We start from the raw sequence: 13640 nt of genomic DNA, 5'->3' as shown, positions 1-13640 counted from the left end.
AGAGGATCGAATCAGTAATTTGGAAGACAAGGAACAAAAAGATAGAAAGTTAAAAAAAAAAAAAAAAGACATAGAAACCAGAGAAAAGAACCACTCAGAAATGAAGAATATAACAAGTGAAATGAAGAACACATAAGAAGGAATTAACAGCAGATTAGATGAAGCAGAGGATCGAATCAGTAATTTGGAAGACAAGGAAACAGAAGATAGCCAACTGAAACAGCAAAAAGAAAAAAAATTTTTAAATGAGGATAGTTTAAGGGACCTCTGAGACAACATCAAATATAACAACATTTGCATCATAGAGGTGCCAGAAGAAGAGAGAACAAGGAATTCAGAACCTATTTAAAGAAATAATGACGGAAAAACTTCCCTAATCTGGCAAAGGAAAGAGACATACAAGTCCAGGAAGCTCAGAGAATCCCAAAAACCAGGAACCCAAATAGGTCCACACCAAGACACATCATAATGAAAATGCCAAATGTTAAAGACAGAGAATCTTAAAATCAACAAGAGAAAAGCAGTTCCTTACCTACAAGGGACCTTTCATGTGACTGTCAGCTGATTTCAGAATAGGAATTTTGCAGGCCAGATGGGATTGGCATGAAATATTAAAAGTGATAAAAAACAAGAACTTAAAACTAAAACTAGACTCTCAAGGCTATCAATTAAAACTAAAAGAGAGATAAAGAGCTTCCGAGACGAAAAAAAAAAAAAAAGGTAAAGAAATTCATCACTGCCAAACCAGTATTACCAGAAACGTTAAAGAGAATTCTTTAAAAAGAAGTGGAAAAACAAACAAACAAAGAACATAAATATGAGTAATAAAAGGGCAATAACAATGTACCTATCAATAATCACTTTAAATGCAAACAGATTAAATGCTCCAATCAAAAGACACAGAAGAGCTGAATGGATAAGAAAACAAGACCCATCATATGCTGTCGACAAGAGACCCCCTCCAGATTGAAAGACATGCACAGATTGAAGAGAAATAAATGGAAAATGATATTTTATGCGAAAGGAAACAAAAAACCCTGAAAAAGCAATACTTATATCAGACAAAATAGACTTTAAAACAAAGGCTATAATAAGAGACAGAGGGACATTAGGTAATAATAAAGGGATCAATCCAGCAAGAGGATATAACCCTTATTTGTGAAACCAGTACAGGAGCACCTAAATACATAAAGTAAATATTAACCAACAGAAAGGGAGAGATTGACAGCACTACAGTCATAGTAGGGGACTTTAACATCCCATAGACATCAAGAGAGAGATCTTTCAACAAATAAATTTGATATTTTTAGAGCATGTAACCCCCAAAACAAGAGACTATACATTCTTTTTATGTATACACAAAACATTTTCTAAAATAGACCACAAGTTAGGCCACAAAACAAGTCTAAATAAATTTAAGAAGACTGAAATCATAACAAGCATCTTCTCCAACCACAATGGTAAGAAATTAACTCAATTACAAGAAAAATACCAAAATCCACACAAACACATGAAGGCTAAATAACATGCTACTAAACAACAAATGGGTTAACAACAAGATCAATGAAGAACTCAAAAGATACCTTGATAAAAATAAAAACAACAATGACTCAAAATTTATGGAACACAGAGAAAGCAGTCCTAAGAGGGAAATTCATAGCAATATAAGCCTACTTCAAGAAATAAGAAAAATCTCAAATAAACACTCAAACAAAGAAAAATCTCAAACAATCTAACCCTACACCTAAAGGAATTAGAAAAAGTAAAATGAACAAAGCCAAAGTGAGTAGAAGGAAGGAAATAATAAAGATCAGAGCAGAAATAAATAAAATAGAGTCTAAAAAACATTACAAAAGATCGATGAAATCAAAAACTGGTTATTTGAAAAGCTAAACAACATTTATAAACTTTTTACCAGATACATCAAAAAAAAAAAAAAAACGAAATCAGAAATAAAAGAGGTGACAACTGACACCACAGAAAAACAAAATTTTTTAAGAAAATACTATGAGCAATTGTAGGCCAACAAATTGAACAATCTGGAAAAAATAAATACATCCCTAGAACATACAATCTTCCAAGAATAAGTCAAGAAGAAACAGAAAATCTCAACAGAAGAATTATTACCAACGAAATCAAATGAGTAATCACAAAACTCCCCACAAACAAAAGTCCTAGACCATTGGATAGCTTCCCAGGTGAATTTCACCAAACATTCAAAGAAGAATGAACACCTATTCTTCTCAAACTATTCCAAAAAATTGAAAAGGAGGGAAAGCTCCCTGATTCTTTTTACAAGGTGACTATTACCCTGATTCCAAAACCAGACATTACAAAGAAAAGTAAATTATAAATGGATATCCCTAATGAACATAAGATGCAAAAATCCTCAACAAAATATTACTAAACCAAATCCAGCAATAAATTAAAAAGATCATACACCATGATTATATGGGATTCATTCATTAGATGCAAGGCTCATCCAGTATCTGCAAATCTGCAAATTAATGAATGTGATACACCACATTAACAAATTGAAATGATATGATCATATTGATAGATGCAGAAAAAGCATTTGACAAAATCCAGCATCCATTTATGATAAAAACTCTCAACAAAGTGGAAATGAGGGAATATACCTCAACATAATAAAGGCTATATATGACAAACACCCAGCTAACATCATACTCAATGGGGAAAGACTAAAATTGTTTTCCTTAAGATCATGAACAAGACAAGGATTTCTACTTTCACCACTTTTATTCAACCTGGCATTTGAAGTCCTAGCCACAGCAATCAGACATGAAAAAGAAACAAAAAGCGTCTGAATTGGAAAGAAGTAGACCTGTCATTATTTGCAGATGACATGATACTATATAGAGAGAACCCTAAAGATTCCACCAAAAAACTATTACAACTCATAAATGAATTTAGTAAAGTAGCAGGATACAAAATTAATATTCAGAAGTCAGTTGCATTTTTATACACCAATGATGAATGATCAGAAAGAGAAATTAAAAATACAAATTTATAATTGCATCAAACACAATAAAATACCTAGGAAAAAATTTAACCAAGGAGGTAAAAAACCTGTACTCAAAATATTATGACACTGAAGAAAGAAATTGAAGAGTATACAAATAAATGGATGCATAGATCACGCTCATGGATAGGAAGAATTAACATTATTAAAATGTCCACCCTACCCAAAGCAATTTTTAGATTCAATGCAATCCCTATCAAAACACCAATGGCATTTTTCACAAAACTACAATAGATAATCCAAAAATTTGTATAGAACCATAAAAGACTCCAAATAGCCATGGCAATCTTGAGAAAGATGAACAAAGTTGGACTTATGCTACCTGCTATCGAACTATAAGGCTATGGTAACCAAAATAGTATGGTACTGGCATAAAAAGAGACACACTGATCAACGAAACAGAATAGAGAGCCCAGAAATAAATCCCTGCCTATATGATCAATTAATCTACGACGAAAGAGGCAAGAATATACAATGAGGTAAAGAAAATCTCTCCCATAAAAGGTGTTGGGAAAACTGAATGGTACATCTAAAAAAAAATGAAACTTGACACCTTCTCAACCCTATAGAAAAATGAATTCAAAACGGATTAAAGACTTAAATGTAAGACTCGAAACCATAAAACTTCTAGAAGAAAACATGCACCTCTTCAGGCAAGGGAAACAAAAGAAAAAATAAACAAATGGGATTATATCAAACTAAAAAGGTTTTGCCCAGCAAAGGAAACCATCAACAGAAAGTAAAGACAATCTACTGTATGGGAGAAGATATTCACCAATGATACATCAGATAAGGGGTTAATATCCAAAATGTATAAAGAACTCATTTAGCTCAACATCAAAATAATTAACAATCCCATTAAAAAATGGGCAGAGGACCTGAATAGGCATTTTTTCAAAGTGGACATATAGATGGCCAATAAACATATGAAAAGATGTTCCATGTTGTTATTCATTTGAGAAATACAAATCAAAACCACAATATCACCTCACACCTGTCATCAATGACCACCATCAATAAGTCAACCAACAACAGGTGTTGGCAAGGCTGTGGAGGAAAGGGAACCCTCATTCATTGTTGGTGGAATTGCAAATTGGTGCAGTCGCTATGGAAAACAGAATTGAGGTTCCTCAAAAAATTAAAAATGGATCTACCTTTTGACCTAGCAATTCCACTTCTGGGTATTTATCTGAAGAAATTCAAAACACTAAATCGAAAAGATATATGCACCCCTATGTTCACTGCAGCATTATTTACAATAGCCAAGATATGGAAGCAATCTAAGTGACTATCAATAGATGGTTGAATAAAGAAGAAGTGGTACATATACATAATGGAATATTACTTGGTCATAATAAAGAATAAAATCTTACCATTTGCAACAACATTGATGGAATTGGAAGGTATTATGCTAAGTGAAATACATCAGACAAAGAAAGAGAAATATCATATGATCTCACTTAAATGTGGAATCTAAAGAACAAAATAAACAAACATACAAAACAGAAACAGAGAACAAACTTGTAGAAAGAGAACAAACTGTTGGTTGCCAGATGAGAAGAGTTTTGGGGGGTGGGGTGAAAAAGAGGAAGGGGTGAAGAAGCACAAATTGGTAGTTATGAAATAGTCAAAGAGATGTGAAGTACAGTATAGGAAATATAGTCAATAATATTGTAGTAACTGTGTATAGTACCAGGTAGGTACTAAACTGTGAGAGGAAATCACCTCGCAAATTATATAAATGTCTAATCAGTATGTTGTATACATGACAGTAATATAAAATAATATTTAATGTCAACTGTCATTACAAAGAAATAAAAAAGTTAAAAATTATATATAGTAAATATAGAGATGTTATCTCCATAAACTTAATAATATGTATTTGAAAAAATAAAACAGACATCAGTTTAAAAAAAGACTAGTCAAGGAAATAGCATCAATAACATAGATTAAGACTCTAATATCTTCAAGAGATGTGTGAATATACTACTCCCATAAGAAAAATAATGAACTATAGTTACTGGAAATTAAAAATATAATCCTCGACATATAAAATAGCTGAATAGGACATTGGAAACAGCTTATAAATTGAGAAAGTTTCTCAATACAAAAAGATGTAAAGTATGAAATGAAAGTTAATAGGTAAGTAAAACAGGAAATGAAGAAGTAAAACTTTCTATTCACAGATGATATGATCTTATATACTGTATAGAAAATCCTAAATAATACTCAATAGCTGTTAGAGCTAATAAACAAACTGAGCCAAGTTGTAGGTTACAAAATCAACACTCAAAAATCAGTTGTATTTCTATATAGTAGCAATGAAAACTCTGAAAAGAAAATTAAGAAAATAATTTCATTTATAATAATGACCAAGAGAATAACAAATGGTGCTGGAAAAACTGGATAGTTACATACAAAATAATAAAGCTGGACCCTTATCTCATACCATACACAGAAACTAACTCAAAATTATCCTACCATATGTACTTAATCAACCAAGTATGAAACAAAATAAAGACATTTTTGGACATTAAAAAAAAATTAGTCACCCATGTAACTATTGGACATTAAAAAAAATTAGTCACCCATGTAATTATTTAAAAATAATACTCATAAAAGCATTTTGGAGAGAAAAAATAAATTTTAGAACCCCAGAAACAGTAACAGGTAATTTTGACCAAGATGTAGCAATGGACACTTGAAACCAACAAAAGAATCCATTTGACCTTGACACTTGGAAAAGTCTCCTTTGAGCATCGAAGTTTAAATGACAGAGAATTACATTTAATTTTTTATGGTTCTAATCACATTACATTATCATTAGATAACATATATAATAAAAAGCACAACCAATTGTTACTGAAAAAAATGTAGATATTAAAACTTTACCAATGTTAAAAAGCAATAAAGTAATAAAAACTGAGAAGTGTATGGGGAAGAAAAGTGGAAGAAAGAGAAAATATAATGATTTCCTCACCAGTCATAGCGGTGAGTCAATAGGTATTATCTAAAATTAGTAAATTAAAAAATAGATGAATATATATTTACAAGTTATTAATGGCAATGACCAAAAGAATTAAGACCAAGAACTTAATAGTATTTGGAAAGTATAATAGGGTGTGAGAGAGTGTTAACACAATGACTTTCTTTTAAGTTTTTTATTTAATTTTATTATTAGTTTCAAGTATACAGGACACAGATTAGACATTTATAGTTTATGAAATGATCCCCCTGATTACTCTTTCTCTCCTCTGGCTCTATACCTAGCCATTATATTAATTCTGACTGCATTCCCTATGTGCTCCCCATCCCCTTCATCTATCAACTACTAATTTGTACTTCTTTAACCTTTCACCCCATTCTCCCAGTCCCCCAACCCCCACCCCTCTGGCCATCACCAGATTGTCCTCTATATTTGTGAGTCTGTTTTTGATTTCAACAATTACATTTACTTTTTTATCCTTCTGAATGGCTTTTGTGTTTATGTATTAATTGAATAATTTAAAATTACTCATTTACCAAAAAGTAAATATTTAAATTTTATCTGTTCAATATAGAATATTATGTTGTTTAAAAAGTTAAGTGTTATACTGATGTTGAACCATTTGATAATAATGTGCTTATCTGCAGATTAAAAAAAAGTTAAGTGATCACTTCATAGGTTATAAAGATGTCTAATCACTATGTTGTACACCTGAAACTAATATAATATTGAATGTCAACTGTAATTGAAAAATAATATTTATAATAAAAAAGTTAAGTGAGGTGGAACTACGTGTATTGACATGAATAGATGTCCATAATAAATGAAAATAAACGCAGAACAGCATATGTATGTAAAGAAGCATATATAAATATATAATATGTATCTATGTCTTTGTAACTATATAATACATATAAAGAAATATGTCTATATAAATATGTGTATATTAATTAAAACCATGTCTGGAAAGATTTATTAACAGCTATGTCTAAAGGTTTAGAAGTGGGTGGATTTTACTTTATATACATGCAAATACAACTTATATAATAACAAAAATAAAGAGAAACAATGGTAAAAATTTAGAATGATGTCTATGATATACTGTAAAATTAAAAAAATCAAGTTGCAGACCAATATGTATATAGCACAATCCTATTTTTGTAAATAAAATGTTGCAAGTATGTAAATAGACCTGTGTAAGCTTAGGTATGTAAATAGACTTCTGTAAGTTTATGTCGAGAAGGGTAAATACCAAATAGTAGATAAACACTAGATAATGGTTACCTCTGTGATTTGAAAAGAAAGAAAAGGGAAATGAAATTCCCATATGACATAACTTAAAAAAACAAGTCATCAGATTATGGATCATTTTTACTTTCTTTAAAAAATATTTTTCAAATAAATTAAAATCCACAAAACAAAATTAAATTAAAAACCATAAAATTTTTTAAAAGAAACTGATAACAGGAATTTTTAAGTGGAAATCTAAAAGTAAGTTTTTCCTATTAACTAAAACAATCTATAAGTCAGTGCTGTTCTTGTCATTAATACAAAAATAGACACAAGTTCCTAGCTAATTCACCAGAGGGCTCTCTCACCACAGATAGTTCTGCCATCTGTATTGAGAAGTTCTGGGCACCTGCAGCCTAAGTCATGGCCTTCTTAAATACCTGCAACCTCAGAATCTTGTGGCAGACAATTTCCTTCCAAAGAACAGAACTTTAGAAAAGAGGGAATTTCTTTAAACATATAAGGATAAGGAATTGGTTAGAAAGAATTATACTTACATGTAAACATAATTCGCTGGATACGGAAGTTATCACATTCAGGTCCCTTTTGAACACTGATATGTTATCAGGCTGACTTGCAGCCACATTGGGCAGAATCTTAGAGCCTGTCTGCTGAAAATTAGGGGACTGTGCAGGACTATCTTGAATTCCACTGTGACTGATGGCTATGACTTCTGGCACTGGACACGAGAGTGTATCTTCAGCAGAGGAAGAAAATGGAGAGTCTATGCTTTGGGTATCCTTCTGGCTCTCAGGATAGATGCTAGATATGCTATGCTCCTGATAGAGCAAGTTTCTTAATTTTTCATCCAGAGTTTTAATTCGGTTATCTGCGAACTCCATTTTTGGAGGTCTTTCCCCATCTGATTCCAGGACAGTAGTGGGTAGAAGGGTAGTCGGTTCAAGGCCAGGGGTCTGAATGGGAATGACAGTCTTAGGAGAATTTGCTTCAGTGTTCACTGTGGTTTCTCCTTCTTGGGAAATAAACTCTGCATCCATAGTTGGCTGCTGCACTGATAAGGATTGTGGCTTTTGATCAGACATAAATACTGGAGTTGTAAGAGAGTTACCAGCAATCTCAGTTGACTCGCCAGGAGGGACTGTAAGTCCATCAGCCTGACTGGCAGCTTGGTGACACGGATACACAGGTAGGAATGTGCCTGCTTGGTTGGTGTGTCCCTCACATTCAATGGGAACTGCACAAACTGAAGTAGCAGTATAACTGGAACTACTAGCAACTGGTGCCATTATATGCCTGTCATCTTCCACTTGATAAAGCATAGCTGGCTGCTTAGTTTCTACACTGGCACATTCAGAAATCTTACCATCAACTACATCCTTGTGTTCTGGCTTGGAGGTGAAAAGTATACGCTGGCATGGATTATTTTCTAGAGTGAGCAGTGTGTCCTGTGATATTTCCTTATTATTTGTGTTTCTTGGACCTGGAACAATAACAAAGAATGGCTAAGCACATATTGGTAAGTACAAAGCATGGAGTAGTACTCAAACTCAAAAGGATAGGAAGAGCAAGGGGTAAACGAGAACGTATGTGAAAATACTTTTTAAAATAAGACTCAAAATATACATAATTCAACCTGTCGAGGAAAAAAAGAAAACCTTTTATTTTTCCATAATTATTAAATAAAAATGGCTTAAGTTAGACCCTATTATTAACATCTTTAAACATACTTATGAAAATTCTCATAAGCACAAAATATCCATGAAAACAAGTTGAAGATATGGTCCATATTTTGCATCCCCCATCCTCCAAGTCTGGATAAAGTCGACAGAGAATGAACACTTACTAGAAAGTGGGTGTAGCCCAGGAACTGTAGACATAGACTGCTGAAGAGAAGGATATTGAGCCTCACGGTTTCTTATTGTTTGATTGATACAGAATCGCCACCGACCAACTGGGGATGACTGAGGAGCAGATTCATCTGTAGAAAGAATTAGCAAAATTTAATATGCTAAACAGTTGTCAGTATATTTACCTTATTGACTAAGGAAACAAAGTTAAAACAGCAATTTGTTTTGTATCTCCATTTCCAACATTAGGATATGTCTTATTTATAAGACTACACCTCCCAATCCTGACAAATATTCTAAAGCAGTGGTCCCCAACCTTTTTGGCACCAGGGGCGGGTGCTCCTATGAGAATCTGATGCCTAATGATCTGAGGTGGAGCCAAGGCAGTGATGCTAGTGCTGGGGAGCAGCTGAAAATACAGATGAAGCTTCGCTGACTTGCCAGCCACTCACCACCTGCTGTGTGGCCCAGTTCCTAACAGGCCACGGACTGGTACACATCCACAGACCGGTACCCATCCACAGACTGGTATCCATCTGTGGTCCAGGGGGTTGGGGACCCCTGCTCTAAAAAACTAGGCATAAGATGTCTTTAGAGAAGGATTCAGAGTCTACTGAAACAAACACTGTATCAGTAGCAGTTAAAAGCAGGGCACTTTGACGGAGAGAAAATGGAAAGCTCTTTTACCATTAAAACCTACGTTTCCTGTTCTGTATCCTGATTATGGTGGTGCTTACACAAATCTACACAAGTATTAAAATTTACAGAACTGGACATCAAAAGAAAAAAAAAGCCAATTTTACTGTATGACAACTTAAAAAATAAAGTAAAATAAGCTCCTTTACTCCTTTGTTGTAAACTTATTCAAATAAGTAATTCTCTTTTAAACTTTTCCCTACTTTGTCAGTCACAAATCTGCTCAGGCTCCGGCTAATGAGAAAAAGAAGACAGAGGAGGACCTTGATATTCTGACACAAACTAAATTTCAGAGTAATGGTATCTGGTTGCATGACTCCTACACCACCTGTTGCTTCTTCATGTCGTTATAATTCCTTCAGAGGTCCTCATTTGTCTATAGCTCTTCTCCCACTCTCAGATACTCTAAATATACCCATGACCAGAGCTGAGAAGAATGGAGAGATAAAGTCGTCAGAAAAGAAAACGGAGGACCCCATTTATAGTCCCTGAAAGTACATTTGGTATCTGATTTACAAAAACTTAGTGATCAGAGCAAGCAGAAGCATATCACTGATGGAATGAAATCAAGATATTAAATCAAGACTATTAAAACATGAGGTAAACTTAGAACATTATGATTTTAGGTAAGAAAGTTTCTGTCCATCTCATATCATGAGGGAAAAAAAAAAACTTACCAGTTAAGTTCGAACAGTAAAGCCATTAAAGGCCATCAGTACTGTGACTCCTTTTCTGGTAAGATACCACACAACAACTCAGGAACAAATTAATCAAAAAAAGAACCAACACTTGGAGGAAATTTGGAAAATGGTTTTACTTCTTCATATACTTCTTTCTTCTGGGCTATAAAGTCATTTCGAAGTGTGAGAAAGCCTCCATTAACAATGTGTCAAATTCCTTTATTGGCTAACACCTTTCCCAATGAAGATGTGTAAATTAAAGTTTCCAAATGTTTCACTTCAAAAGCCAAATGGTAAATTTTATTAAATATACTTACTGCTGGTTTGTGTGGATGCAGAATTTATCTGTACTTGTTCAGATGATCCTGCCTGAATTAAAAATGAACAGATAAATAAAGAAGTTCTTGATACATATCTGAGAAGACCTATTTGCTAAACAGTTGCTCTTACTTGGCTACTGATGGATTCCACGGAAATACAGTCAACTCCAGTGGCTCTTTCTGCAGCAGAGTGGACATGTAGGATCTCCTGGGCTTGACCTACAATAGCCCTCAATTCTTCTACAAATTTTTCTTTCTCACTTTCCAGCACAAAGTTATCTTCAACCTGCCCAAAGGTAAAAGTAAGTCTGTTCACAAGAATGAATTTAGTTTCTTCAAAATTATAACACTGTATCAGTGGTGACTACACTAATGAAAACTAAATTAGAATTAAGTATTTATTTTTTAAAGATTTTTATTAAAATATAGCTAACATACAATATTGTATTAGTTTCAGGTATACACCATAGTTGCTCAATACTTATATTCCTAAAGAAGTGATTGCCATGATATATATGTCCAGCAATCACCTGACACTGTACAATGTTATCACAATATTATTGACTATATTCTCTATGCTGTACACCACATCTCCATGACTTATTTGTTTTATACCTGGAAATTTGAACTTCTTATTTGCCTTCACCTTGTTTCCCCTTTTTTTGATTTTTCAATTACAGTGACATTCAGTATTATTTGATATTAGCTTCAGGTGTGCAGCATAGTGATTAGACATTTATATAATTTACGAACTGATCCCCCTGACCAGTCTAGTACCTACTTGACACCGTACAGTTATTACCATTAAAATTAAGTATTTTGATCCAAATGCCAAAACAAAATTAACAAAGACCAACAATAAAATGCCATAAATTATTCTATTTTGAGACCACTGACATTTGTCAGATTGGCACTACCAGAGAAGCCAGATTTTTAAAACTATCTGGCATTTAAAGAACATAACTGAGGCAATGTTTATGTTTAAAACTAAATGTCCTAACCCAAAAGCTTTTAAATCACAAATCACAAAATGAAGCATCTCTAAAGATAATAATGAATGGCTTAGAGATAGTTCAGAAAATACTATGTTAAGCAAGAGGCAGAACTGACAGAACTTTTAACTTTTAAAATGTTTAATTCTATTTGGCCAGGAATGTATAGCCACAGGAAACTGGCACCGTAGCCCATCCTGCCCCTTCATGCCACTGTAGCCCATCCCCATTTAAAAAAAAAGGGAAAAATACTAACTTAAGCCTAACAATTCAAAAAAATATGAAAACTAAATGAGATGATGAACATTACTTAAACACCCATATGTAAGACTTTATATCAGTAGCTAACAAATTAGAATTAATTGGGGAACTTTACAAACTATTGATGCTTAGGCCTCACCTCCAAAGATTCCGCTTTAATTAGGGGCCCAGGGAAGTGTTTTTAAAAAGTTTCTTCAGGTGATTTTAACATGCAGCCAGGGATAAGAACCACTGACCTAGATCATCTTTTAATTAAACCTCCTCATATTTTGCAGATATATATACTGAAACTAGAAGAGGTGCAGTGACTTCTTTATCATAATCAATTTAGCTCTGTACAAATTTTAAAAACTAACAGTAACCTAAAAAAAAGATGGCTCTGAATAAATGGGGGGAGACTTAGAGGGAAAAAAGAGACAAAAACACTAAAGGAAAAAAATCATTTGGTTTTATTGTACTTACCATATAGTCTGCAATATCCTCTGGTGCATCACCATCAACATCGAACTTGAAGGTGACCATCTTGTTATTGTGTGTCTCCAGTTGGCACTCCACCATGTTGTCTCCAGAGGTTGACACCTGGGCATAAACATTTCACCACCAGTTTAAGAGTCAATCATTGTCTTCTCTTTGCAAATGGTACAGGAAACATTTAGATGAGCTCACATACAACACATGGAAAAATGGTTTAAATCCTTCAGAATCTTAAAAGATTGTTTTTCCCTTAGTGAAATACTGTCTAAACCATTCTATGATAAATATAAGGCTCAAATTACTCGGCAATAAATACATAAGTTACAAATGTGATACTGTGGGGAAGAAGAGGGAATGCAACTTCTATAAAAAAAGCAAAAAAAAAAAGTTATAGGAAAAAAAATGAAATAGATGATAGAGGCTCTGTTCATCCCTCTGGCGACCAAATCAAAGTTGTGACAGAAACAAGGAGCAGCAGCAAGGAAAGATTGCCTGGGATGAACAAGCCATACAACTAGGAAAAAATCCAAGAAATCACCCTGCAACGGCAGAAGGTAGGACGGGGCAAGGACATAGGGCTGCCTGGTCCCAAGCGGTTGAGTGAGACAGGGGCTGCAGCAGCGGCAGATGCCTCTTAAAGAGGCTGTGTCCGTGAGCGCATTTTCCGGGTGACAGACCTGCTCACTCTGAGCACCAGTGCCGATTAGGCTGCATGCAGGGGTCACTAGGGACTTACAGGGAGACATTGTAGGAGTGAGGGCCGAGGCAAAACTTGCTCGAGACAGAAGTGCCCGTGGTATCCATTGTTCCCTGTTGAGCCCTCCCCCATACCAGTGCGCGGACACAGCGCCGCCATAGCCAAGATGTCATCAAACGGAATAACAGAGGTTGCTCCGCCCAAAGGATTCCCTGAAACCCCGCCTCCCCCAACTCAAGGCCCCACCCAAGCCACATCCAGGTGTATCCTCAGCGAGTCAGGTGCTCCTTGCTGAGCAGCGCCTAGACTCACACTGGAGGCAGCTGGCCTCGGTTTCTGATGTGGCTTTTGAGGCAACTATAAGCACACAGCAGCTGTGGATTGCTTGCTCCG

The 13640-nt window shown here is 34.4% G+C and overlaps 1 protein-coding gene across 2 annotated transcripts in view; it reads right to left on the bottom strand.

The window, feature by feature from the left end:
• WNK3 (WNK lysine deficient protein kinase 3) overlaps nt 1–13640 on the bottom strand; it is a 124976-nt gene that overhangs the window by 30077 nt on the left and 81259 nt on the right. For both annotated transcript variants that reach the window (XM_011383401.1, XM_011383402.1), the window contains exons 12-16: nt 12539–12655; nt 10954–11109; nt 10821–10872; nt 9124–9258; nt 7817–8760 (exon numbers count right to left, since the gene is read on the bottom strand). In XM_011383401.1, coding sequence (XP_011381703.1) covers nt 7817–8760; nt 9124–9258; nt 10821–10872; nt 10954–11109; nt 12539–12655 — 1404 coding nt within the window. The remainder of the gene's footprint in view (nt 1–7816; nt 8761–9123; nt 9259–10820; nt 10873–10953; nt 11110–12538; nt 12656–13640) is intronic.

The sequence above is a fragment of the Pteropus vampyrus genome, unplaced genomic scaffold (genome assembly GCF_000151845.1).
Source record: "Pteropus vampyrus isolate Shadow unplaced genomic scaffold, Pvam_2.0 Scaffold518, whole genome shotgun sequence".
NCBI classification, from domain to species: Eukaryota; Metazoa; Chordata; class Mammalia; order Chiroptera; family Pteropodidae; genus Pteropus; species Pteropus vampyrus.
Note: the sequence above shows the minus strand (reverse complement) of the source record. Positions and strands in the feature narration are given on the sequence as shown.